Source organism: Sclerotinia sclerotiorum, genomic scaffold (assembly GCF_000146945.2).
Source record: "Sclerotinia sclerotiorum 1980 UF-70 scaffold_4 genomic scaffold, whole genome shotgun sequence".
In the NCBI taxonomy this organism is placed as follows: Eukaryota; Fungi; Ascomycota; class Leotiomycetes; order Helotiales; family Sclerotiniaceae; genus Sclerotinia; species Sclerotinia sclerotiorum.
The window spans coordinates 1,197,260-1,222,601 of record NW_001820832.1 but is presented as its reverse complement, the minus strand read 5'-3'; the positions used below and the strand labels follow the sequence as shown (position 1 = coordinate 1,222,601).

At 39.0% G+C, this 25,342-nt stretch overlaps 12 protein-coding genes across 12 annotated transcripts in view; 6 read left to right on the top strand and 6 right to left on the bottom strand.

The window, feature by feature from the left end:
- Positions 1-129: 129 nt before the first annotated feature.
- SS1G_03553 (predicted protein) lies at positions 130-459 on the top strand (the record flags this gene model as incomplete). The annotated part of the gene is made up of 2 exons (XM_001595414.1): positions 130-199; positions 248-459. The coding sequence occupies 2 exons, from the start codon at positions 130-132 to the stop codon at positions 457-459; spliced, it is 282 nt and encodes a 93-aa protein (XP_001595464.1).
- A 447-nt stretch (positions 460-906) lies between these two features.
- On the bottom strand, positions 907-1,755 carry SS1G_03552 (hypothetical protein; the record flags this gene model as incomplete). The annotated part of the gene is made up of 3 exons (XM_001595413.1): positions 907-1,267; positions 1,330-1,703; positions 1,753-1,755. 3 exons carry the CDS (start codon positions 1,753-1,755, stop codon positions 907-909), a joined length of 738 nt encoding a protein of 245 aa, XP_001595463.1.
- Positions 1,756-2,925: 1,170 nt separating this feature from the next.
- On the top strand, positions 2,926-4,301 carry SS1G_03551 (predicted protein; the record flags this gene model as incomplete). The annotated part of the gene is made up of 2 exons (XM_001595412.1): positions 2,926-3,011; positions 3,077-4,301. 2 exons carry the CDS (start codon positions 2,926-2,928, stop codon positions 4,299-4,301), a joined length of 1,311 nt encoding a protein of 436 aa, XP_001595462.1.
- A 3,416-nt stretch (positions 4,302-7,717) lies between these two features.
- Positions 7,718-8,308, bottom strand: SS1G_03550 (predicted protein; the record flags this gene model as incomplete). Its single annotated transcript, XM_001595411.1, has 3 exons — positions 7,718-7,737; positions 7,936-8,114; positions 8,226-8,308. The coding sequence occupies 3 exons, from the start codon at positions 8,306-8,308 to the stop codon at positions 7,718-7,720; spliced, it is 282 nt and encodes a 93-aa protein (XP_001595461.1).
- A 553-nt stretch (positions 8,309-8,861) lies between these two features.
- SS1G_03549 (predicted protein) lies at positions 8,862-9,029 on the bottom strand (the record flags this gene model as incomplete). Its single annotated transcript, XM_001595410.1, has 1 exon — positions 8,862-9,029. The coding sequence occupies one exon, from the start codon at positions 9,027-9,029 to the stop codon at positions 8,862-8,864; it is 168 nt and encodes a 55-aa protein (XP_001595460.1).
- Positions 9,030-9,294: 265 nt separating this feature from the next.
- On the top strand, positions 9,295-11,636 carry SS1G_03548 (hypothetical protein; the record flags this gene model as incomplete). The annotated part of the gene is made up of 3 exons (XM_001595409.1): positions 9,295-9,326; positions 9,561-10,029; positions 10,077-11,636. The coding sequence occupies 3 exons, from the start codon at positions 9,295-9,297 to the stop codon at positions 11,634-11,636; spliced, it is 2,061 nt and encodes a 686-aa protein (XP_001595459.1).
- Positions 11,637-12,830: 1,194 nt separating this feature from the next.
- On the top strand, positions 12,831-13,016 carry SS1G_03547 (predicted protein; the record flags this gene model as incomplete). Its single annotated transcript, XM_001595408.1, has 1 exon — positions 12,831-13,016. One exon carries the CDS (start codon positions 12,831-12,833, stop codon positions 13,014-13,016), a length of 186 nt encoding a protein of 61 aa, XP_001595458.1.
- A 2,988-nt stretch (positions 13,017-16,004) lies between these two features.
- SS1G_03546 (predicted protein) lies at positions 16,005-16,825 on the bottom strand (the record flags this gene model as incomplete). The annotated part of the gene is made up of 2 exons (XM_001595407.1): positions 16,005-16,040; positions 16,652-16,825. The coding sequence occupies 2 exons, from the start codon at positions 16,823-16,825 to the stop codon at positions 16,005-16,007; spliced, it is 210 nt and encodes a 69-aa protein (XP_001595457.1).
- A 1,157-nt stretch (positions 16,826-17,982) lies between these two features.
- On the top strand, positions 17,983-18,526 carry SS1G_03545 (predicted protein; the record flags this gene model as incomplete). Its single annotated transcript, XM_001595406.1, has 2 exons — positions 17,983-18,252; positions 18,476-18,526. The coding sequence occupies 2 exons, from the start codon at positions 17,983-17,985 to the stop codon at positions 18,524-18,526; spliced, it is 321 nt and encodes a 106-aa protein (XP_001595456.1).
- A 1,635-nt stretch (positions 18,527-20,161) lies between these two features.
- On the bottom strand, positions 20,162-21,446 carry SS1G_03544 (hypothetical protein; the record flags this gene model as incomplete). The annotated part of the gene is made up of 2 exons (XM_001595405.1): positions 20,162-21,180; positions 21,233-21,446. 2 exons carry the CDS (start codon positions 21,444-21,446, stop codon positions 20,162-20,164), a joined length of 1,233 nt encoding a protein of 410 aa, XP_001595455.1.
- Positions 21,447-23,687: 2,241 nt separating this feature from the next.
- On the top strand, positions 23,688-24,059 carry SS1G_03543 (hypothetical protein; the record flags this gene model as incomplete). Its single annotated transcript, XM_001595404.1, has 2 exons — positions 23,688-23,792; positions 23,850-24,059. 2 exons carry the CDS (start codon positions 23,688-23,690, stop codon positions 24,057-24,059), a joined length of 315 nt encoding a protein of 104 aa, XP_001595454.1.
- Positions 24,060-25,185: 1,126 nt separating this feature from the next.
- Positions 25,186-25,342, bottom strand: part of SS1G_03542 (hypothetical protein) — a gene marked incomplete at both ends in the record, with an annotated part of 1,965 nt that continues 1,808 nt past the window's right edge. The window contains one exon of the mRNA XM_001595403.1: positions 25,186-25,248. Within this exon, the coding sequence (XP_001595453.1) occupies positions 25,186-25,248 (63 nt within the window). The remainder of the gene's footprint in view (positions 25,249-25,342) is intronic.

Here is a 25,342-nt window from a genome sequence, read left to right as displayed (position 1 = left end):
ACTGCACACCGAAATTGCACTGTGATACAACCACTCACTATTCACGATGCTAAGGACCTCAGGACTCACTGGATCTATTAGTTCGACGAACGATCACACTGGTAGAAAACCCAAACAAACAGCTGGGAGATGAGGAATGCAATTGTCTATGATGTATCCGCACAAAAATTATCAAAGACAGAGCGTAAATTCATCGAAGGTATGTGATCGGTTTCATTCAGAGAAGTGTTTACTGATATTTCCTCAGCCGATCATACTCGTATCAAGATTCCCAAGCGCTCTCTAAGCCCTTTACGGAAGGACAATGTTCGCATTACCATGCCATTGAACTCAACAGCAGGGTCGGATATTCTTGCAGAAGTCAAGTTGAGCAGTCTTGGATTGAAAGTCGCATTTGAGCGATATCGCGGTAATATCGACGAGATTTGGATAAAGGGTATTCCACAATACGCGCTTTGAAGAAGTTGAGAACATGTGAAGAGCAATAGGGCATTTGGAAGATATATGGGGATATCTCCGCATGTATTCGAGTGCCGTGTATTATCATTTTTAGCGCTATCGTACTAAGAAGGATGTTGGGACTTTGCCTGGCGCACTAGACACTTTGATTTTTTGACATTATGTATTCATCAAGTTTAGCGAGACATGAAAACTGCACACAATGCATATCTGGTGATCTCATGGAAAAGATATGGCTCAAGGCTGCTCAAAGCACTTAGTATTCACAAATATTGCCGAAGCTCGTCGTGATGATATGCAATAAATTCATATGGATGTTTTCGATTTTTTCCGTCTTCGAACCTAGTCGGACAATTGAAAGGCTCACTCCGGGGTTAGGAATGTAGATGACTTGAATTCGCGTATTTGGTAAGCAATAAAAGCTTTCTAACTCGGCGGTGTGTCCTGTCATCCCAGTTTGTCCAGTAATCGTCTTCGTCGTCTATCGACGAGCTCTTCCTGAACTTCTTCACTTGTGGGTAGTCTCCATCCTATGCCATCGCCTGCATCTCCTGGCAATGGCTCCCAACCATCCGGGGCTTTCTTGTCTTTGCCTTCCAGAAGGTTCTCATAAGCCTCCTTTTCCTTTTGTATCTCATAATCTAGTAAAGTGCCGTCTTCTTCGTCGAGGTTGTAACCATAATATGAAGCATCGACTTGTTTTCGCAAGTCTACTCTTGATTCTAGTGGTTGGTCCTCGCGAGGTTTTATCGTTGCAGCTTCAAACATTTCTTTGACTCCAGGTAGCTCTCTAGCACGCCCAAAATACCTAGACACGAAATCCACTATTAGCACCATTCGCACATAATCCAGAATCACATGGATACATACCTATAACCCTTCCCACCACCTGGTATCTCTCGTCCTTCTTCATCATAAACTTTCCCTCCTCCCCGCATATAATTAGGACCCCCTAAATTCTTGATTTGGACCTCCCACATATATTTTTCTCTCATGGCCTTGTTGATTTCATCGTTCAAATCTCGAATCATAAAGTCACTTAAACTTGGATCCTGGATCTTGCTGACTTTGCGGGAGATCTCTTTCAGAACCTGACCTCTCCATTTTTCGCATGCCGGTATGGATGAGACTTCCGTTATCATCTTTGGCCGTCGCGTCCTCCCAGCATCAATGATACCTAATTCTGCTTGTTGCGCTTCTCTGAAGCGGAACAGCATCGACTGGGCTTTTTCTGAATTACGCGCCTAGAAATGTTAGCAGTCATTATGCAAAGACTTGAGGTGATAAACTTACCATGATTGCGATGAACCTGCGTGGATTATATGACTGTAACTGAGGCTTTGAGGTTGCGATATGGTGAAGTAGCTGCGTCAAGATATATTTATTTATATTTATTACTCTCACAGGTTAACCTTAACCTTGTGCAATTAAGCTTGGACCCACGAGCGAGTAGTGCATTTTCTAGTGTGTTTCTAGCCTAGCGACAACGCGTTGTGTATATCAGCACGCGCCTGGAATATCAATTTCTTCTCAACAACAACCTGCAGTGACGAGAACACTCATTGAGCTTACACTACTTAGCATTTTGAGAAATCAGAAGGTTAGGAATGTGTGAATGAATGAACAGAAATCTTAGCAGGCTTCCAATTCCTTCACCTCGATTACCTTTGTTTTCTTGTATGGCGGTTGCAGGTAATGCTTGTATTATTTGGATCGAGCCACAATGACGACAATCAGCTCCTCTTGAGATGTTCGCTATGTTCTACCGCTTTGATTGTTCGCTGGTTAAGTTATTGAGAGATCAGTATGAAGGCCGTGGGCATTCATTGTGGTGGTACATTTGCACAAGAATTATCGCTGAAAGTGGAAAATAGTTTTCAATCGGAGTAGCTTGGTAAGAACAACCCCATTTCATCTCTTTCTCACAACCATATATTTCACGCCGCAGATATGATTGAGATATTCAGTTTTCCAAAGAAATGAAAAGTCAATGCCGTGCTAATTAGATCTAGTTTCATATTTTCAATCATTCTTGTGACCATCCCTTACAAACTTCGATAGTGTCGATGTAGAGGTTCATGGAAGTTTATTTCTTTGCCCGGTGATGACCAAACGTGTCCAAAAAGCCAAATTTGCAGGCCAACCTACTGTCTTATCACTGCCTTGGGGCTATATAAGATGGAAAGTGTTCGCAATGAGAACTTGAGAGCTTATCTGAGGGCACCTTTAATTTTTGCTTTTGTTTTTTTCCTAGGGAACTATTCCTCCCTGCTTCCTTTTTAGTTGTTCGTCCAAAGCGCTAGTAATTTATTCCAGCCTTATTACGCATCAAGCCTCCGCTTTTAGTGCAAAATTATTGTGTGCTTTTTCGTGCAGTCACAAAAGGACGAGGCTGGCCATTTATGATCTGGGAAACAAAGAACTATGAACTCGTTTGCAAACACTCCGGACTTAAAGGTTTCAACGATGTCGCACCTCTCCAAAACCTCATTCTCAATGTTGATGAGTTTCGTCGTCTTCCACAAACTTGATTCCTTAGCCAATTTTATCGAGTAAATATATTTGAACGTTATGCTGTCATGTTCTCGAGGCTCTCTATTAACTCGCATGATTCTAGCGAGCGACCCTCACCCTTGACGTCCTCATCCTCAGCTTCCTCCTTGCTTGGAGGTGCGAATCTATCAATAAACACTGCAGTTGAACCACTTGAAGCTCCCAGCTATGCAATTGCATGTGTTAATGGATTATCATCGGCTGGATTGTTTGAGGACGCGGCAGTCATTGCCCAAGGATATTTACATGAGAATCCAAACCATGCACTACTTCTGAAGCACTTGGCTAAAGGATTGTTTGAAAGAGAACATTATAGTGAAGCCAGCCAAATATATCAACGTTTAGAAGCAATGTCGGGTTTGGCAAGCGACGTAGAAAAAAAGCTTTGCACCATCGAAGCACTTCTAAACGATCATCGACCTGGAGCAGCGCTAGATATATTCCTCAGAAATCAATCACTAGAGGAATGTGCTAAAGGTCTTTACTTTCAAAGCCGTGCCTTGCGCAAATTAAAGCAACCTGCAGCAGCAAAAGTTGCCGTTGATCGAATGGTAGGAATTGCCGGAGAAAAAATTATTGACGATTTTTGGATTGAGTATGGATTGGTCTTATATGATTTGCACATTGAACCATACATTGACGGCACCTTCGAAATTCCACATGCCGAAATTTATCATCGACGTGCAGAGCTATGGAAAGGTACTAAAACATCACTCTACGAGAATTATTTATTCAAGTATGCGGAAATCATCAAGTCCCCTGGAGAATTTATTTCAGTAGCAAAAGTTTTAAGGTCCAATCAAAAGACTGATGGAATCAATACTATTTCATACAAAGAACGTGCAGAAAGAGCCGATCGATTATACTACGAAGCGTTACACTCTCCAAAATACTCACCTACTCATGCTCCTCAAAAAACAGCTCAAGTATATGGATGGCGTGTAGACAACCTTGCATATGGCGATATCGATCCTGCACGACAAGAACGATTCCTCCGGCAAAAGATGGAACTTGACGGGAATTCTGACCGTCTATTAAACTTTATAGGTAAAGCAGGAGGTCGTGACTATGAGATATTACAATTACTCGAAATAGCAGAACGTAGATTTGGTGGGAAATATATTGCACTGGCTAAGGATCAGAGAAAATATGTCAAAAATCTAGAGAAGATTCGAAAAGCAAATGCGAAGAAGATATCTGATGATACTCATAAACATGATCCGGTTCAGAGAAGTATTAAACAAACGAGGGTAGCAGCGGGTTGGCACGCTTGGAAGGCACAAAAGTGATATCAGTGGCATAGAAACGCAAAGAGTAGAGAGGAGAGGTTTCACTGTTTAAGTTTAGTGATAAAGATAATATCAATGGTTCCTCGCAGCGAGTTTTGAACATTTTGTAAGTTTAGATGAGGCATTGTATATTGCGACGTAGAGTACATCTACTTGGTTTCGATAAACCCATTACATTTTTGGAATTTTATATTTTGTATAATTGAAAGCGTATTAATGCATGATGAAGGTGAATGATGACAAAGACTTCCATTCCTGATTTATACCGAAAAATAGGCGTATAATCATGCCTTTAGTTCACAAAAAAGACAGATGTCTGCTCCGCTAGAGGGAAGTCATGATATGTGAACAGCCGCGCCTGAATTACGATGTAAAGCTGATGATGTTGATGTTGATGTTGATACTTCGATCACATTTATTATTCGATGGGAACTTTAAGGAGTGATGAGTGTTAGTTCGTCTGCTGAGAACGAGTTCTGTAATTAATTTATTTGGGGATTAATAGTTAGCTTTTTTTAATGTGAAAGAGTGATTATGATAGTAGGAGTAAGGTAGGGAACTTGTTGATTTGATCTGGGAAGTACATATGCTTTAGATTGGTCCTCACTTTCATTACCCTTGGTTTAACATGATAATCGAAAACTGGTTCATTGAAATATTGCCCAACGATTGCACCGGCACGCAGAGTTCACTATATATTAGTTTCCTGATTAGTATATCAAGAGCTATATCAGAAGAATATATGAAATCTAGCAATAGCCAAGTTCACAACTTCTCCATCAGGAAAAACTATCTTCAGCATTGACTGCTACCCGTCAATGCGAACACATCCTGAGTATTCTGGATATCATTCTCTAAGACCAAGAATGACATATGGGAGATAAATTCACATATACAGATCTATGGTTCTTTATACTGAATATAATTTTTACTATTTAGGATGCTGTATTATTTTGATGGAGTAACGATATAGTTACGTTTACTCATATGTAATAGTGGTATCAATGTATTTTCAGAGATCTAGAGTGAGCCAATCAGGAGAACTTTGAAAATGGAAATGAAAATAGAAAGAAAATTTATGGATAAAGATGGATGGATGGATGGATGGATGGATGGATGGATGGATTGAATGAATAATTCTTGTGCGAGAATAGTAATATTGGGGATGGGGATATGGTGTTACGAGGTTTGCCGTCTAGATCACGTAGAAGTGCTTTAGGCTCTCGAGGTGGTTTATAACTAGGCGTCAAGCAGGGACTTAAGTAATGACAGTGATGCAATTCGTAACTAATAGTAGAGTATACTAAATGATTGATTTTGAGCATGAAGCTCTATACAAAGGAAATCCATCTTGATTATATAGACCTTCGTGTTCTGGCTCTAGAGGCTCTAACTAGATTGATTGGAGCCGGTCACATGATAGCTCTGATCCTGTGATTAGTCATGTGATACGGAAATATGTTACCCGTCGTAACATTATCATCCTTAATACAATTTGTATATAATATATCAGGAACAGAAATCACAAAGGTAACACTAGCTTATATTAACTTTGGATTTAATTCATTAGTATTGTTACGTCAAATAATAGGAAACCCTCATATACAATCAATATTATATAATTGGCTCAATAAAGATCAGTGAGCTCAATACTGAACTGTATTGATCCTATTGAGTAGCTATCGATATAAAGATCTATATAATCTAGATGGATTTCCTTTATATAAAGCTTTGTATTCAAGATCAATTATATAGTATACTCTACAATTAGTTACGAATAACATTGTCATTACTTAAGTCCTTGCTTGACGCTTAGTTATAAACCATTTCGAGAGCCTAGAGCACTTCCACATGATCTAGACGGCAAACCTCGTAACAAAAGGGGGGTCATATATATTCTACAGTTCTCACTTCCATAGTTCTAGCCCTTCAGGCAAATCAATATGAATATACAGTATTGAAGCTTCACATCCCCATACCCCGCCACAACCGACAAATAGTTTTCTTGATATAAATAAATTACCTGCTCCAATCAATTGAATATTACCAACTATACACTGACTATCAATATTGTAAGATTTGTATTTGTTATTTATTATTTTGTTAGATTAAAAGAAAGAAAAGAAAAGATTTATGCATACAGTAATACAAGAATTAAGAATTAAAAATTAAAATCTAAACCATCACATCATCGGATTTTAAAAACCCTTCTATACTCTAATTAATACAAAATTGGAAATCTAGCCTAGGGGGATAGGTTCTTAGGAATTATATTATTCACTATTATTACTGGTTGTAATAATTAAATTAGTGCTTTGGATTAATGTGAGGTTATTTATGATTGATGAGTTTCTTTGGGTTGGATTGGATGGGTCTTTCTAGAGTTGGGTTTGATGTTTGTGATGTCTGTGGGGGTGATGTGGAGTGAAGTGATTTTTTTATTTTTTTTATTTTTTTGGGAGGGGGATGAATGTTAGGTATGTAGATGGGTTGTTGGAGATGTTAAGGTGATAAGATGATGGTGGTTTGTGGGTTTTGGGTTGGTTCTTGGTGCGAGTCATTTTTGTCTTTGCGTTTTGAGTCTTTGGGGTTGGAGTTTCTTGGGTTTGTGTGTGGGATGGTAGGGTTGGAAGGGGTTGTGGAATGAATGATTATGATTGAGAAGTGTGTAGGAGGATGGAAGTATTATTGAAGATTGTGTGATTAAGAGGAATCATTGAAATCATTGATATCAATGATTATCAATTTCGGAGAATGAATCTGGTGTAAGTTGAGTAAGAGAATAGGAATGGTATTGATAATACCTATTGGTGGTTGTGAATGGTGTCGAAGACCAGAAGTTGTATTTAGGAGCGGTAAATCAATAGATGGAAATAGTTTAATTGGTGACTTTTTCCTACAAATTGGTCCTATTATCATAATACACTTCTTAGGAAGGAGTTTGTATCAATCTAGATGAGTCTCCTCTGGGGAAGCTAGCGCTGGTTAATCAATGCAATGAAGGGTAATTTTTGGTTGTAAACCTCCAACCTCTTTGGAGTGGGGGATGGGGAGGGGGAGAGACTGTCTCGTCTGATTTGAAAATCAAGATATGTAATATACCAACAATTTCAGTACTTCTGGATTGCAATTGATGTTTGACTCACTGGATGTTTGTTAGAAGAAAACAAGAAAGACATATAAAACTGTAAATCCGGGGAAAATGTATAGAATGTCTGATAGCATTTGAATAGTGTCAAAGAGAAAAGGGGATTGCTACGAATAGCATGGATAGAAGTAGCAGTATATATATCATTGATATGTCGCAGCCACGGGTAAGATAAACACGGTTGCTTTTTTGAATTTGGGCTGATTCATGAACTCATTTCAGAGTAGTTGTGACAATATTCCCAATGGTCATATATAGTTAACGAGTCTTATCCGATCTCGACACCTACTGTATTTCAACATGCGCATCTCCCATCTTATTCGTGTTTATCTCCATCATCATCACCATTGCCATGTCATATTGCTTATGAATCATGGAATGAAGCAATGGAAGAGATTCATTCGTATGAATACATAAGATCAAAAGAGCGAAAGAAAAAAGACCAAAAGAAACATAACATCCTTCATTCTCCAATCACATACGTACAACCTTCAGGACCAATCCAAACTTCATGAACCCTCCCAGCATCAACATCAATTCTATCACCAACACCATATGTCATCTTTTGAGCATTCTCTTCCTTCGGACAGGTAATGGTAAGTTGACCATTCACGATGAGATGTGTGGTTAGGCCATCATGGGAATGTGGATTATAATGAGAATTTCTTGAATGAGGCGAAGTTAAAAGTTAGAATCAGCCTTGTTATGGAGTATTGTGGAGTAAGGTTAATAGATTGAGGCTGTGTAGTAAGGTTACGGGATGGGTCTCTACTCACGGAGCATCCGTCCAGGTAAATACTGATGAGAAACCCCAGGAACGAACCTTTTCCTCCAATTGAAGTTTTGTTTCTGAGGTCATGATTGTTTTAGATGTAGGAAGTTATAGGTTGTGAGGAATATGATATGGATGAGGCGGTGTTGTAGTGTTATGGTGTTGTTAAGTAGAGTAGATGATGGGTTGAGGGGCAAATTGAAGAATCCACAAATAAAAACCCTGAAAAGCTTGTTACTCTAGTACGAACCAGTCAGTCGTATGTAGATGGTGGTGGGTGTAGATGGTGTTTCAGTAGTGATTCTGCGGTAATGTTATCCAGTTATTATTGTTGGTTCGACAGAATTCGAAAAGCTTAACAATACATGGTATAAATCATCCAGCGATAGTTCAGCGCTTCAATGGGCTTTAATAGTGTGTTCTAGCTATGTCATTCCGTTATCACTGGTTGTGTTATAGCCAAGGAACACCAGTAAAAAGGTACGGGCCGGGGCTATTAGCTTTCAACCAGTGGATAACTAATAACAAAGAGCTCTAGAAGAATAAAAAGAAACTTAAAAATAGGTAACCTTGGTAAATAAATATTCATCAACTTTGAACCTTAACCATCCATCTATCCATACTTGTTAGAAAATTATGATCATGAATCAACTATACCACTACTACTACCACTACTACCACTACTACTACCACTACTACCACTACTACCACTACTACCACTACTACCACTACTACCACTACTACCACTACTACCACTACTACCTACCCACATCTCTCCTTTATCACATTCGCTCAAATCTTGTCTCATACGTATATATCATTGTGATATCATGGCTCTACTTCCTATCAACCTACCCTACCCCGTCATCAAAATATTTGTACCCACCTAGTTCTAGCCTTGTCAGCATTTAAGAATAGAAACAGAATCATAGTACATTTGTACCCAGCAGCTGAATGAGCCTCGTCTTGGCCCCTTTGATAATCAAGAATTCATTCCCTGCTTCATAAATCATTCCTTTTGACACTCCTCATGTAGGATTCAAATCAACTTCTACAATTCATGCTACGGAGAGATGGTTTCGTTTTTGAGGAAAAAGTTTCGGAGGTAAGTTATTTCTTTTCCCGTCTTGTTTGACTACCTTCCCCCTTCCCCCCACCACCACCTCCAAGGCCACTGAATAAGATCGAAACACGTCAAGATCACCGTAGTTTTGGCGATATAAATGAATCACGATGGATCAAGAAATTTGCTTGTTAGACCCAGTGTCTTGCATTCATTTGTGGTCCCGGTGTGTTGCATTGTAATTCATTTGCTAATACGATTTTGCTCTCATAATAGAATATCTACCATGCCTCTCCTCACTCCTTCCGGAAAGCAATTCTCTCTTCACAAACTCGTTGCCATGTCTACAATGCTTACTCCTGGCCATGGAGTACATCTCCCCTCTCTCAACAATACCACCGCAGGGGATCCCCCGCGACAAGTCTATCTTTCACATGAGATTCAAGAATATTTACGGAAGCTCTTCGATGAATTAAGAGGTCCGGAACCATGCCTAGGAAGAGAAAAATTTGAAAAGTGGTTGGCAGATGTTCAGGGTCATACAATCACACTGGAAAAAGATACATACAAATTCGAACAATTTCTCGAGTCAGTGTACTATAGTCATTCATTAGAGGTTATGAAACGTATTCCGGAGTTAGATCAGTCAAGACCAATCACCAACTATTACATCAGTAGTAGTCATAATACATATCTTGAGGGCAATCAGCTGCTGTCAAGGAGTTCTACAGAAGCATACAAAACGGTAAGTTGGATTTCATTTCATGAAGATTTTATGCTAACTGCCATCAGGCCCTCACACAAAATTGTCGATGTATCGAAATAGATGTACACAATGGAGAAGCAGCAGAGAAAGATGATAAATCAATCTTTTCGAATAAAACCGATCACAAACGGCAGCCTTCTGGAACTGGAAGCACACTTTCAAGCCGAGCAGCTGCAGCTATATTGACAGTGGAGGAGAAATTAGAGAGTGCTAAAGAGAAGTTGGAGATTGCCAAAGAGAAATTAGAGGGTAAACATAAAGTTTCAAAGACAAATACTGGTGATAAGCTTAAGGTTTTGGATGAGGATGAACATGGTGGAAGGCCGGCCTCGATACGATCATCGATGATTGGAGAACCTTTGGTTTTACATGGTTGGACATTGACAGCACCGGTGGGATTTAGAGCTGTTTGCAAAGCAATTCGGGAAACTGCTTTCACAACGAGCCCACTCCCTATTATCGTCAGTTTAGAAGTTCATGCCGATCATGAACAGCAGGAAATAATGGTTGATATCATGAAGGAAGAATGGGAAGATCTCTTACTCGATTCTCCATTCGAAACATGTAATCCGGAAGAAAGGGTTCCTAGACTTGAGGAGCTTCTTAATAAAATTTTGGTCAAGGTCAAGAAAGCTCCGGAGCTGAAGGATGCATCAGAGCATTTGAACGAGCTCACGAATGGATCCACGAATGGATTATCTCCCACAAACACGGACACTCTAGAGAAGAAGGCGTCATCCAATACATTAGTACCGGTCATCTCAACAAAGGATGCAGAATCTGCACATTCAGGTTCTGAGGACGACCGAGCAAGTTCAAAGAAGAAAGCAAAGATCTGCGAAACCCTTGGTAAACTTGGAATCTATACTCACAGCGAACATTTTGTGTCTTTTGACGTTGGAGCAGCCACAAAACCTTCTCACATTTTTTCCGTCGGTGAGAAAGTGATCTTGGAACTTCATGAATCAAATCGAGAACAAATGTTTGCTCACAATCGCAATTATTTCATGAGAGCATTTCCAGCTGGGAAAAGATTCGATTCCTCTAATCTCGACCCTTCGGTCTGCTGGCGCAAAGGTATTCAAATGGTTGCCTTGAATTGGCAGACTTTGGATGAAGGTATGATGTTAAATGAAGGAATGTTTGCCGGATCACAAGGGTGGATATTGAAACCCCCAGGTTACCGCAGCGAGGATGTAACATCCGAATCTTGTGCAGCTATCCCTTACAAGACCCTTGATTTGAAAATCAGCATATTCGCTGGGCAACAAATCCCCTTTCCTCAAGGCGAGACTGAAAAGGGTTTTCATCCATACGTCAAATGTGAGCTGCACGTTGAAAGCCAAGAAGAGCTCGACGGACAACCAATTGAAAATGGAGGCAAAGCAAAAGAGGGTGAACACAAACTCAAGACGGCTTATAAATCGGGTAGCAAACCCGATTATGAAGGCGAAACTCTTCATTTTGAAGGTATCAGGAACGTGGTGGAGGAGTTAAGCTTTGTAAGGTTAGTACATGTTACACTACTTTTCTTCAACATTTATACTTCCGAAGGTTACACAATCAGGAAACTAGACAAGGTCTAGATTTATATGATTTGGTGATGATATATTGACATATCATGTGTCTGCAATTATGTCATACCGCTCAGGTTTTTGAAAATTCTACCCAAGTGCCTGGTACATACAAGTTTCTCCTCGGGGCTTTCTTCAATCAATCTTCAAGTAACTCAACGGCCCGGAGCCGGCTGGGCATGGCTCGAAGTTCTATGCAGATCAATTTAAGGGTGCAGTAGTATCAAAGCCTTACCGACGCTTAGCTGCTTGCGTGTGGTTCCCCAACATTCATCCTACCAAATCATTCAAATAATTTTCAGCCCGTTCCATTCATGAGTTCGGCTCCTAGTTCGATTCATGTAGTACATGGCTTTTTTCGACTACCTGTTGTGCTCATCATTTCCATTTCATTGAAGTTGTTTCCTTACCATGCATGCATTTCCATCTTATCATTCCATTACTTTCTTTCCATGTCTACTTCATGTATATGCAATGTTACCTCAACAATTTCTTTCTCCTATTCATTAATCAAATCAAATCAATCAATCTACCAAATTTCAGCCCATCATGTCATTTTACTAACTCCTCTTACACCTACAGATTCAAAATTGAAGATTCCAATTATTCAAAAGATGAGTTAGCAGCATGGGCTTGCATCCGACTCGATCGTCTTCAACAAGGATATCGATTAGTCCCTTTGAAAGATGTCAAAGGCAATTCTACAGATGGTTTACTATTGGTGAAGATAGAGAAAGTCTTGTCTTGATTTTAAGATGACAAGTTTTAATGTAATGTATGATGTATGTTTTGTGAAGCTATCGAAGCTTGGCATTGGTTTGTATGAATAGGTTCATTTCATGTGTGTTCGGATCACTTTTGATCGACAAGAATTGAGATATGCGAAGATTTTAGTTGGATTGTGTTGGGCTGCGTTGCGTTGCGTATTTCTTGGGGGAACGGGGAAGATAAGTGAGGCGCAGAAAAGGTGGAAAGAGATAGGGAAGATGAAGGAAATTAAAGAAGGGATCGATCGATGAGAAGGTGTATGAATGTGGGAAAAGGACGAACGAACGGGAAGAGAAATAATATGGAAAGAGAAGATACCCCATTAGGATTTTACATTATTGGTCATGTCATTTTTGGTTTGGTTTGGTTTGGTTTGATTTGTTTGGAGTGTAGGTGTACGGCGTTCTTGAGTTCTTGAGAATTCTTGGAGATTCAAGAATGGGTCTCAGCATTGGAAATGGATTTGGAATTTGGAGTGGATTTGGTAATGGTAATGGAGTTGGAGTAGGAGTTGGTATTCGAATTGGAGAGGATATATTGTATGGATGGTTTGATGATGGATGTGATGGTGGATGCATGATTTGCTTGGATCTATATCTGGTAGATGTAGATAGTGCTATGTAGATGGATGGTACTAGATGGATTGTGTTGGATAGATATCAAGTATAGTATAGTACTCGTATATCGAAGATAGTAGATAGATCATAGATAATATAGTTAATCTATTGATTGATTAATTTAATCATAGTACATTTTTTTAATTTATATTTTGATATATTCTATAGTATTAATCAATTTCAGTATTTATTAATGAATATAAAAATATTAATTAATTTATAAATAAAGTAATATATTTAATTAATACAAAAATGTAAATATTTATAAATAAATTAATATATAAACTTTTTTTTTTTTTTTTTTTTTAAAAAAAAAGACAACGGTTTTCGAATCTTGTTTATTTTTTCATCCTTTTACTTTTTTTTAAAAAAAAAAATTTCTTCCTAATTAAATATTGTTTAAAATTCGAAATAATCTTATATTAATTGATTAATCTTTTATATTTTTTATATTCAAATTTAAAAGTATTAATTATTAAATTTCAAAATGTATTTTTAAATATTTTATAATAAATGTATACTTGAGTATTTTATTTAAATAATTGTAAATTTATTCAATCTTTGATTAATTATAATTCAATTTAATTATAATTATAATCAGTCAGTCTATTTATTTATTTATTTATTTAAATGAAATATTTTTCAAAACTTGAAAATATTATTTTTTATATATACTACTCATATAATTACCTCATCTCTATCCAAACAACTCATCTACTCTATTCACACACACTCATCCAAATACATATATAACTCAAGTATACAAACCCACATCTCAGACCAGAACAAACCGAACCAAAGCGGCCCGGCCCGGTACTCCTAATGCGATGTAACACTTTGTATATATACATATATATATTTCTGTATTACTCATTTCACTTTAAGAATTAATTTTGAGAATATAACTTAGTTTATTTTTAAAGTATACTAATTATATAAGGTTTAATATCTTACTCTTGTTTAATAGTATTCTAAATGATTATTTTACTTTCATTTAAAATATTTAGATAAGAGTTAAAGCAAGCCCTGAATTTCTTGAAGTTAGAAGTTTTGAAGAAAACTATTTATATATTCTTATTTAAAAGACTTTATTTACAATTAAAAAAAGATAATAAATAGACTATAAAATAACTTCTAAACCTAAATAAATGATTTTTATAGATTAGAAAACCTATTCGAACTATTCTTTTTGAAATATTCCTAGTCAATAAAGGTAATTATTGAATGAAGGTAGTAAATCTATAGGGTCAAGAAGTTGTGGATTGTAAAACTATAGAATTCATAAGCTACCTGAAAGACTATTTAAAGTAGATACATCGGTAGCGCCTACTGTCTTGCTTATGTTGTAATATGCGTTACACCTACCTGTAGCGGATGTTGCTACAAAATCCTTAAAGAGAGCTAACCTTAAAGGGGCTTTGAGCTAGTTCCTTCACTTCCAGAAACCCCCGTATATATAAATATAATAATTTATTATAAAAAATTTCAAATAATTATATAAAGATTTGATATATAATGAACAAATTTTGAAGATAGAATTTATAAATCAAAAATCAAAAATTAAAGAAAAAATAAAAATTCTTTATAAAAATATAACTATCTAAATAGTTAAAATTAACACTTCATGATATACTTATATGTTCACTCTCTACAAATTCATTATCTATATATATATACACAAAATAAACCAAAGTTCTTAGAATTACCGCGCACAGGGTGCTGTCACGATTCACCATTAGGATTAGTGTCCTGGGATGAAAAGTAATCACGTGATAAGGAGCCCTGAGGAGCCAGAAAGCTCCTGGGGGCTCCCTTTATCGATCATTATATAGTCAGAGTAGTTTCATAGTATAGGAAGCTTCATGTTCAACTTAGTTATCAATTAGTCTACCTACATTCTACTTGATCTAGTAACGAATTCACTTCCAAGTGAATACCAGTGATAAAGCCTTAACCCACAACTACCAACCAGACGAAACCTTAGGCAGCCGCTGCCTCCAGTACAGTATCGTTACAGGTGTAAATCATTTTCCGGGGATGCTTATACTAGTGCTTTTCAATGCTACTATAACAACCTACTACAACTCTACCAAAAAGCCATAGTCTAACCCATCCAATCTCATCCCATTGATCTGGCGATCATAGGAGCGTAGCACAAAACAAGGCAGGTTGATGAATAACACGCTATTACATACCAGTGCATCCCTCCATCCCTCCATCTATCCATCTATCCATCTATCCATCTATCCATCTATCCATCTATCCATCTATCCTGTCTATCCATCCCACCCAACCAATCCCATCCCAGTCCATACCATTCATTTGAAGAAATAAATCAACATCAAATCGCGTCCAAACATCCAGACCATCCAAACCATGTAAAATCCATCCATCCCATTCTAGAAAAATCTCATCATCTCATCATCTCAATCTTATCATTCAACAAACAAACAAGCCAAAAACCATTGTACTCGCAAGACAAATTCCCTCCCTCCTCCAAATTTTCAATCTAATTACTCTGCCTCTCTGCCATGTGTGAGAGAATAATTGGTATTGGTATTCTCGACGTACATTTTTGATAATGCGATATCCATACCATAGCATACGATTCAGAAACGATGCAATGACGAAGCAAAAAAATAAGGTGATTCTATAATAGCTGTGCCAATAAAGTCAATAACTCCTAGAATCATGATTTGAACAATCAAAATGTGAAAATATTCAACGCTGATTTATTCCCTTTAAATCGCACAACTGGAACCCAATAGAAATCCCAACATAACGGTTCGTTTCCATCGTTTCCATCGTTCCACCGCAACTTCTGATGCAAAAAAAAGAGTAAAAAAAAAATCGACTTCATCTGCATCTACCCGACCGATAGATTAAGGACATTAGTGATTTATTTCCGCATATCAAAAACATGCTCCGTAACATAGGAACTTTAATTTTATAGATTAATGTAGTCTCGTGCATGCATGCCAATCCGACTTGGATATCATACGATTAGAGAGATCGGTTTTATGTTGGACATCTAATTATGTTCAAGTAAGTGGGCTGGGGATAAGTTGGTGGCGGCTACTTCTGCAAAGTTACATATATCATACAGTGGATTGCGTTACCATGTTAATATATCGATAAAAAATCGAATGGAAAAGCATAGAAGATATCATGTTGTGAGATGGAAGATTCAGAAAATATCAAATTCTCTCATAATGATTGACCGGTTTTGCATTTAAATGAACAAATGACAATAAAATTGAAGGTTTGGAAAATATGTATCTATGTACTTAAATAGATATGAAAATTGATTATCCATTCAAGCTTTTTCGTCGTGATATGATATAATGTCACATCTTCCTGATGTATTTAATGCACTTTGATGTGTTGGCTTATGTTGCTCGAACTTTTGGTTTGGCCCAATAAAACATATGTGTGTGTAAATGTAACACAAAAAATAAAACCCTTTGTATCGAATCGATTTTTGACGATAATTTTCAAATTTGCACATGGGTTGCATGGCAATGTCCACTAGTGAGAACTTTCCCCACTGCTTCAAAGAGGGATAGGAAATAACTCCGGATGCAGTCGGACCACTCCGTATGTTGTAAAATGTAACACACAGATCCTAATTACACAACGCACCTTCCTCGTCCCGGGTATCAAAAGACTCAACAAAGTCCCTGTCGATCTCAACTCATTATGAGATTCGGAGAATTTGGGTTTTTGCGTCAAATGCTTTCCAATTTTAATCTCGTTCGATGAGCGTAGATTGTCGGTGGATGATGCGCTGAGTTGATCAATATCAAATTCTGACATCTTTGTTGAAAATCTTTCGATTATACGATTGTGCCCAAATTATCGCGGGCGTGACCAGTGCCGAATGGTTCATATCAAAACATTCCGACGGTTTGGTAGACTTAGCCACAGATGCATGCATAGAAGCCAACTGCCGTTCTTGAATAGAAAGATTATTTTTGACTTGTATCATCCGATACACGCCGTAAAAAGTGACAAGTCGGAAAATAGGTTTCCATTTCTGTCAGAAATGATCAATCACAAAGCTTCACCCACGTTATGACCCCCAACATAATTGAAAATGGGGTTTTAATCTTCCAACCACTGGTTGGGAGGCACAATGAATCGTTGTATTTAGGATCGATCCTGCAATATCGTTGATATGATGGTATTTTTGAGTGCAAAATAATGTGCGGACATGAATTCGTTAATCTCTATCTGTGTAATGACCCCTTAGGCTTGGGCTGTAATCCCGTTAGGGATATTTCGAAATGCAAGGACATAATGGCTTGACGCCCACTTGCAAGCTGCATGAAGGGTCTGTCGCCCAGTAAAAGAAATTCTTCAACTGCTGGAATCTTCCGAACACGCTCTCGAACCATGCGGATTTCTTATGTCCGCATGGATAGTTGCAGAATATGCAAGATCATTGGATTGAAACCGAGAAGCGTTGATGCCTGGTCACATTTAGCTCTTAAAAGTTGGCCCGGTCACCTTCAGGTACACTCCTTGTACTATTCGCTGAGCGGCCATGATAACCTGGTGCGAGGATTGAAGCCAAGACGATCGACCTATCAATATACCATCATTACTGACCGACGATTGCTGCATTTAGATCAAAGAGAGAATACCAATGCAGGTAATAGGTCTGCTGACTTGAAATGACACGGACATCTACCTTACTTTTGATCACTAGTACCATTGATAAAACAAGTGTCGCTCAAGTTTTCCATCATGCGGTGTTGCAATGTTTGGATTTGTCACTGTGCTCAAGAAAGGCACGATTGTTCCTAGTTTCGGATGGTCCATTTAATCTGGGAAAGGAATCGCAGTTACCCTTTTGATTAGTTGCAGATGCATTCGACGATGCAGGCAACCGCAAAGTCATAAGATAATCCATCTTTCCTTTTGTCAGATCAAATTCGAACCCTTCTTGACCCGATCCTGAAATTTATATAATGACCACTTCCACTCGACTGAAGTTGAAGCTCATCAATCCAAAGAACCGCATCAAGCCAAACAACTTCATTATTCCAACACACGATCATCCCATATTTGTTTATCAAGTCAAACATTCTTCTCAATCAACTACAATCAAGATGCCTTTTCAACCAATTCCATTCGAGACCATCTTTCAAGAAGAGATGAACATTCTCCCTTCAATCGAGCCACTTTTGATGCCCTTGAGTGAAATTTCAGAGTCCTTTGGCGTGACTGAGATGCCCGGCGTAAGATATTGCACCTCATATGATTGTGGTTTGATTGATACTAAAAGAGAACCAGATGCCCGGTGTCAGATGCCCAACTTGCCTTGCCAATGGGCGGGAAGTTTGGGTAATCCCAGGAAAAGCCTGCGGCGCTTGTGGCACTGGCTGTTAAATCATCAGGTACGGATGTAACTTTTGGACCATGCGTAATGTTACTAACATTATCACCAGCTTGGGATTTCAGTCTGAAAAGCTTCCACCACACTATCGGGGCGAACGGCCATTTGGAGATTAGGAGAGGCTGGAAGGTTAGATGCTGACTCCATTGGAAGGTCATGAAGAATAAGTTGTGATTGAGAGACGTAATAGGATAGGTTATGCTTTGCCGTTCAGTCGGAAGGATAAGAAAAGTTCTGCCTTTTTTACAATTTAGCAAGAATGCAAAAGTTTGCGGCTTCAATACCACCTCAAGCGTGATAAACCTGCCATGTGCTGTGCCTTTATTGTTGTAATTGCATTCCTTAGCTCCATGAAGTCAATGTGCGAACTTGAGAACGGCTCAGGGAGTGGGTATATTGCCCTCAGAATCTTTGATAAAAGTATTTGCTATAGATTTAAACACTGACAGAAGTTGTAAAAATTCCATAGTCGTCGTTCCAGATTAAGTAAGTATGCCAGGAGGGGAATAAGGGGCGAAATGAGTCAGAAGGTTCGAACGGATTGCAATCAAAAGTCCTTATATGCCAGAAGGTGTAGCTGAAGGAGCTGAGGGCGGAGTATTTTTGAATAGTAAGCTGTAAACCCAGACGTGCCATCGTTGCTAATATAGCATCCAGGGAGACCTAAGCATTGTTACTTGGTTGGCAAAATAAAAGTGCAGTAGCACTGGTCAAATGTGCCTATATAGCGTCTCAATATGAGATTATGGTATATCAAAAGTGGAAGCTCTCTCTCGCAAGTAGAGCAGAGGCCAGTAATTGGGTCAGGAACGAATTTATGTAAAAACAGATCCTAGTCGGTCATGGAGTCTTCGCCGGCTTTCTGAGCTACCTGAGCAAGTTAAATATATTAAAGTTTGCCTATCGACCAACATGCAGTCAAATTTAAATTTGCACCGACTTGTCAGGAACATGTTTGGACCAGCCCAAGGGATGTTCTCCAAGATATCTCCGACTGGAGCTTCGATGATGATCGACACCCAAGAAAATCGGAATTCGGGTAATTCTTGGTAGTACAACGTAATGAGTCCTCAGAGTACAAGCTCTCGCAATCAAGGGAAGAGTACTTGAATGAAAAGATAGATCTAAGGGACATGAAAGTGGGAAAGAAGTTATCAAGTAGATGAACTTTTGATGGAAGGAGCCACAATACCTACTCATGACCTTAGCCGGTCTCGGGTAAAATTTCTTCCGGCCGAAAAGGAATCCCTGTGTAACCCACATAGGGAGGTAACTTGTATCAATATGTTTAATTCAGGCTTCCAAATATTATTATAAGCTTGCCAATATTGTTTATTGAAAATGCCCATAGAATATAGAGAAGGAACTTTCCGGGTTCTTTCGTACAATAAGGTTAATATTAGTATCATTGCGGAGGCAGCAATAATCCCCGTTTTCAGCCTCCATGACATTTCGATTCAACATGCTTTGTGCGATATTCGTAGACACCGATGTACACAACGCGATGATTGAGTGTCTACAAACGTGGTCTAAGTGGTTGTGTACAACTCGAGGTTGATCATAACAAAAATGGTTGGTTGAATATCTTTCAAGCAGGCGTCTCATGCCATAGTGTATCACAACGTATCTTACTCATTCTACCAATCAAGACTAGCTAATAATCGGAGGAGCAATTTCAGAATCAACTAAAACCCGAACAATAAGTAAGCCAAACTAGCTAAGACTTAATTTATCTTTATCCTAACAACTCTTCAAGTTGGGCGAGGTGGTTTTTCGGGTGCATAATAGCCGTGTTCAGTTGCACCACTTCCTTGCTGTTGTGGAAACTCCGATGGATGCGGAGGCGGATAGTAAGCCGGAGGAGCCTGGTCCATGGCATTTTGACCTTGATGAGGCGGGGACCCTGGAGGTGGAGGTGGATAATACAGGTCGTTACCCTGTGTATATCCTGGATGCTGCTGCTGTTGATATCCATGCAGTTGCTGCTGAATAGCATAACCCTCGGCCGTGTTCGGGTTTCCATACTTCTTCTTTTCATCCACACTAGCCTCTCCTGAATGTACAATCTCCACATCTGCAGGAGCTGGCTTATTGTAGACTTGCTGCAAGACAGCCTGATTTAGATTTGGCCTTCCCTCAGCATCCTTCACGACCTCCATCAACAATTCAGCCGTTGGTGGAAGTGACGGGACTCTTCCTTGTAAAATTTGTGCCACTGGCAACCTTTCGCCGTAATATCTCGCATTCTCATCATTACGCTCGATAATTATGGTTCCGTCAACCTGTGCTCCTGCATATAAACCTCTGCTCTTCATGTAAGAGAACAAGGGCTTTCGACTCTTCAAGAGCTCGCTCTCCAAGATAGCCCCACTCCCGATTGGCCCAGCGACAACAGATATTTCACCACCGAGGGAGACACGTAATTTACTAAATGCATCGAGAGCCTTGCGGTCATTGATAACAATGACACAATCATAGATATCGATTCCGGCCATGAATCCTACACCCAAAGTGTGGACGAGAATACCGGACGGTGGTGACCATTGTCCCTTCTCATTCTTGGCAATTAAAACACCCGATCCACCTGCTCCGGAGACCCATAATCCAGAACGCATTGTGGTGTAAATTGCAAGACCGACACAATTCTTGATAACCTTTTGGGGGATTTTGACAAGAACTTTTGGTGGTTTGCTGGGTCCATCTTGGGCTTTCTTCTTAGTCTCTGGATCTAAGGATGCATCTTTTTGTTGCTCCGCCATAAATCCATCTTCTGTCAAATAGTTAGTGGGTCTTTTGTAGTTGAGAGTATTGCACAGACGTACTACAGAACGATTTGAGGATTCGAGCAGCTTTCTCACATTCCTTCTCCATCCCCGTTGGCCAGAAGGCCTCAGATCCAATCTTATTTGTGAGCTTATTAACTGGTCCTCCTAACTTCTCGAATGCAGCCCATCCTTTATCAAAAGCAACCTTACCGCCAGTCTTGGTTTTCTCCCAAGCTGACGGTTTAGTTGTATTATTTGATGGTTCAGTCATGTTACTGCTATGGAAAAAGGTTGATGTTGTTGTTGCTGTTGTAGTTGCTGTTGTAGAATTTGTTATCTGTAACTACCTAGGTATAAGGTTGTTGTGGGGGAAGTGGAAGGTGGGGTTGTTCGAGAGGGTAAGGAAGTAAGGATGCCCAGTGGTTAAGGATAAAGTTAAAATCAAACGTGAATGTGACTGTGACTGTGAACGACAAAGACGACGAGCACAAGTGAATGTGAATGTGAGTGTTCATATAAATACCTACCTACCTACCTACTTGGTATCCGTTGGTGAATTTTGAACTGTGGCTTTGCAATGATTGCATCATGGCTGACGAGGCATAGCCATAGCCATAGCCATCCTCTGAGTAATGACCTACCTTACGAACACACCTATCATTGCACAGAAGAGACTGTACGATTTCCAATGGGTTTGGAGTGCCAATACGAGATGCGAGATGCGAGATGCGAGATACGAAATACGAAACACGAGTATGTACCTACTACACTACCTTTAGTCCAAAAACTTGTTTTGTTCTGGCATTATTGTAAAGATCTTATCTATTCTGCAGGCGGTGAACCAAGCCAGCCAGCGTTTCAGCCTATCCTGTTATTTTATCAATTCTTCGCAGCACAACTTCAACAACATGAGAAAAGCTCTCAAACTTCTTAATTTTACCCTATCTGACAACGATGTTTTGAATACGCCCTGGCGATTGTCGAAAAAAATCTTTATGCGGTTGGAAAATTCTCAATTGAGCTGAGGAAATTTAACCGTCATTCCTCCTCCGTCTTCAAAGGTCGAGATATGTTTAGAGTCTTAGCATTACCGCAATCTAATTCTCAAAGTCAGACGAATATTTGATAAAATATACTATACACAGCTAACTTTGCAGAAGGGCGTTGTCCCTTTCCTGTGCGAAAGATCAGACGAGAAATGTCCCATTGCTACGACTCGCTCGAACGGTGGCGCCGATATCCTCCAATATGCAATATAAAACTTACAAATGGGTGGAACTGAAGATCTTTTGATGCTCATGCTGAATCGTTCAAGTGCTACCAGAGCAACATTCATGAACATCTGTGTCCCTTTCTAAGCAATTTATAAGAAGCCATTCTCCGCCTGCACATTATGAAGTGATAGCCATCACAAAACATCAGGCAGGATGGCTCTGAATGTGTAAGAAAGTAGAGACTTTCTAAGGTATAAGCTTTGATACCTGCTTGGAATTTACTAGATCCTTTAGGACCTCGACAGCCTTTTCAAAGCATTGCCTAGCTTCAGCACCAGTGTATGCGTGTACCATACATAATGTACACTTTGCGGTTTTATGGTCTGATAAAAAAGACAGTAGAGATTTGCCATTTCTATACATTCATCCATATGGGGCACTGGAATACTCTTGGTTAGTACCAATGAGGCATGCATGATCGTTAGACGTTAGATATCTTGTTCCCAAGTATTTTTATCTTTTCATGCCACCACTCTTCTGGCACCAAGTCTCGCGCAATATAGTCGCATGCCCCGTCATCTGCATGATTCAATGTGGGTATTTCTCCCTGCAATGGCCTCATATCCATCGTCTATGGTAGTACTAGTTGTATGCTCATGTTTGTTGGCAGCATCTGCAACCCTCCCAAGCCAGCAATTGTGTCTTGCAATGGAGGAGAATTCTGCCGCAAAATTTTGCCGTGTAATAAAAATTTCAAATCGAGTTCACAAGCACAGCGTCAGTTGTTGTCTTTTATGGACCTCACATGACAATTTTTCTAATAATTATCATATTGGCTTTAGCCCCTCAATCCGGCTGATATTGCTACCCACCATCTTATCAACCGGATCCTCTCTATTCGTGTCTCATATAAAGTGTTATCTATTTTTTCACTGTGGCGGATGTTTGCCGGATCTTTTCTGCATGAGAAATCACGAGTGTGCCATTTTCTGAACCCCTGTGCAGAGATAAGCACCATCACATGGCTTTTGCAGCAGACTTTCATGGCTTATCAACTACACACCAAATTGATTTTATGTGCAGAATCGCCAGATAAGGAAATTAGTGTAACAATATCAGAACGTGGGTTTTTTTTAGAAGAAAAGAAGACTGCTTCCTCGAGATTTCCATGTTTGCTTAAATCAATATTCAGAGAATATCTCAAATCTGCGGGGTCATCTCAACTCTGCAAATTTCCTCATCAGCTACCCTTTCTCGCAACTACGGATCTATTCTTTCCATTTCAGGACTTCAACCTCATGCTTCACCTACCATACCCATTTCCAACTCCCGCCAGAAAGATGGAGTACAAAGCTCTCCCAGAAAATTCTTTCCCAGAGGAATCCAAGCCTTCTAGCATCATGGTACATATTCATTCACTTGAATCATTATGTACCATCCGCTAATCCACTTACACATAGCAACCATTTGACACCATCGATGTCGAGAAGAGCGCGGTGGTTTCATCGTCCGGGTACGGCACAATCTCACCATACACAAACAAAGAAGGAGGGTTGAGAACTCTACGGAAAGAACAAGGTCAAGGCATTTGGATAAGTTTTTTTCAAAGCTTGGTAGCTGTTGGCATATTTACGGCTATGGGGGTGATTCTCGTTTTGGCTATTTTGTAGAGGAGCTTGGGGATATTTTATTTAATGTTGGGGCTTTATACTTCTTTGAGTTATATGTTTAGGACGCATCACAGTTCGAACGAATTTGTTTGCAGGCGTGGGGATAAGACGGTATTGGATTACAGGGTTAGAGCTGTCATTTCTCTTGCATTATTTTTTGTGTGCTTTGCCTTGGTTTGGCTTGCTTTATGAGGATGAGTTAGATACCTTGGAGATTTGGATAAATAGGTTTATACCCTGCATATTTGATATATGTATGTGTTTATAATGAATGAGTAAAGATATATACTATGAAATCTTTTCGTAAATTTAGTATACTCACCCATTCACCTTCATTCCTTTCTTCAATAAATACCCCGCAAACATCTTTCCCTCTATCCACATAAAACCTCATCAAAGATGACTAGTGCCAAATGCTAAACATAATAAGATCTACTTATCAAGTACTTCATCGGTTAAAATAAGTTCTTAAACAGGGAAGAAAGCAAATATATATCCCTTTTCAATAGTGTATTGTTCTTTTTATTATACATTTCTAATTTTAATTTTAATTGCAAAAGCAAAAAGAGAAAGCAAAAAAAAAAAAGGCAGGGAGTGGAAATAGATAAAAGAAAACAGACAAGTAGAAGAGTTGAAGCTCTAGTGAGGTTTTTTTTTTCTGAAGGGATATTAATGGAGGAAGGTGGGTGAAGATATTTTCGGATTTGGAGTTTGAGATGATTTGAATGGGATGGATTTAAGTTGGTGGTTGGAGGGTAGAAGGTAGAAGGTAGAAGGTAGGTAGAAGGTAGGTAGAAGGTAGGTAGAAGGTAGGTAGAAGGTAGGTAGAAGGTAGGTAGAAGGTAGGTAGAAGGTAGAATAGGTATAGATGTATATGTGTATAAATAAATGTTATGCTACTAGGTGTGGAGGTAGTTAGTCACTAGACTCTTAGCTAAGGTTAGCTAGGTAAGTAGGAGGCAGGTAGATAGGTATCGTTATTTATGATTCATGGAATTGATTAAATTAATAAATGGGTGGTTGGATGGGTTAATGAGGAACTACTAAATTGGGATGTTGGGATTCTATTGTCCGGTAGTACAGTATTTGTATTATAATGTGTTATAAAATTAAGTATGGTAGGTATCTAGGTAATATGATAATGACGAGGAAGAACGATGGTAAGTTTAAGTATTTCTCCTGTTAATTTCTACTATTCTCAGAACAAATGTAAGATCTTGCATTTAAATCTACTGCCTAACTCCATTCACTGTCCGTCTCTTTAGAATCCCATCTCTATCTCT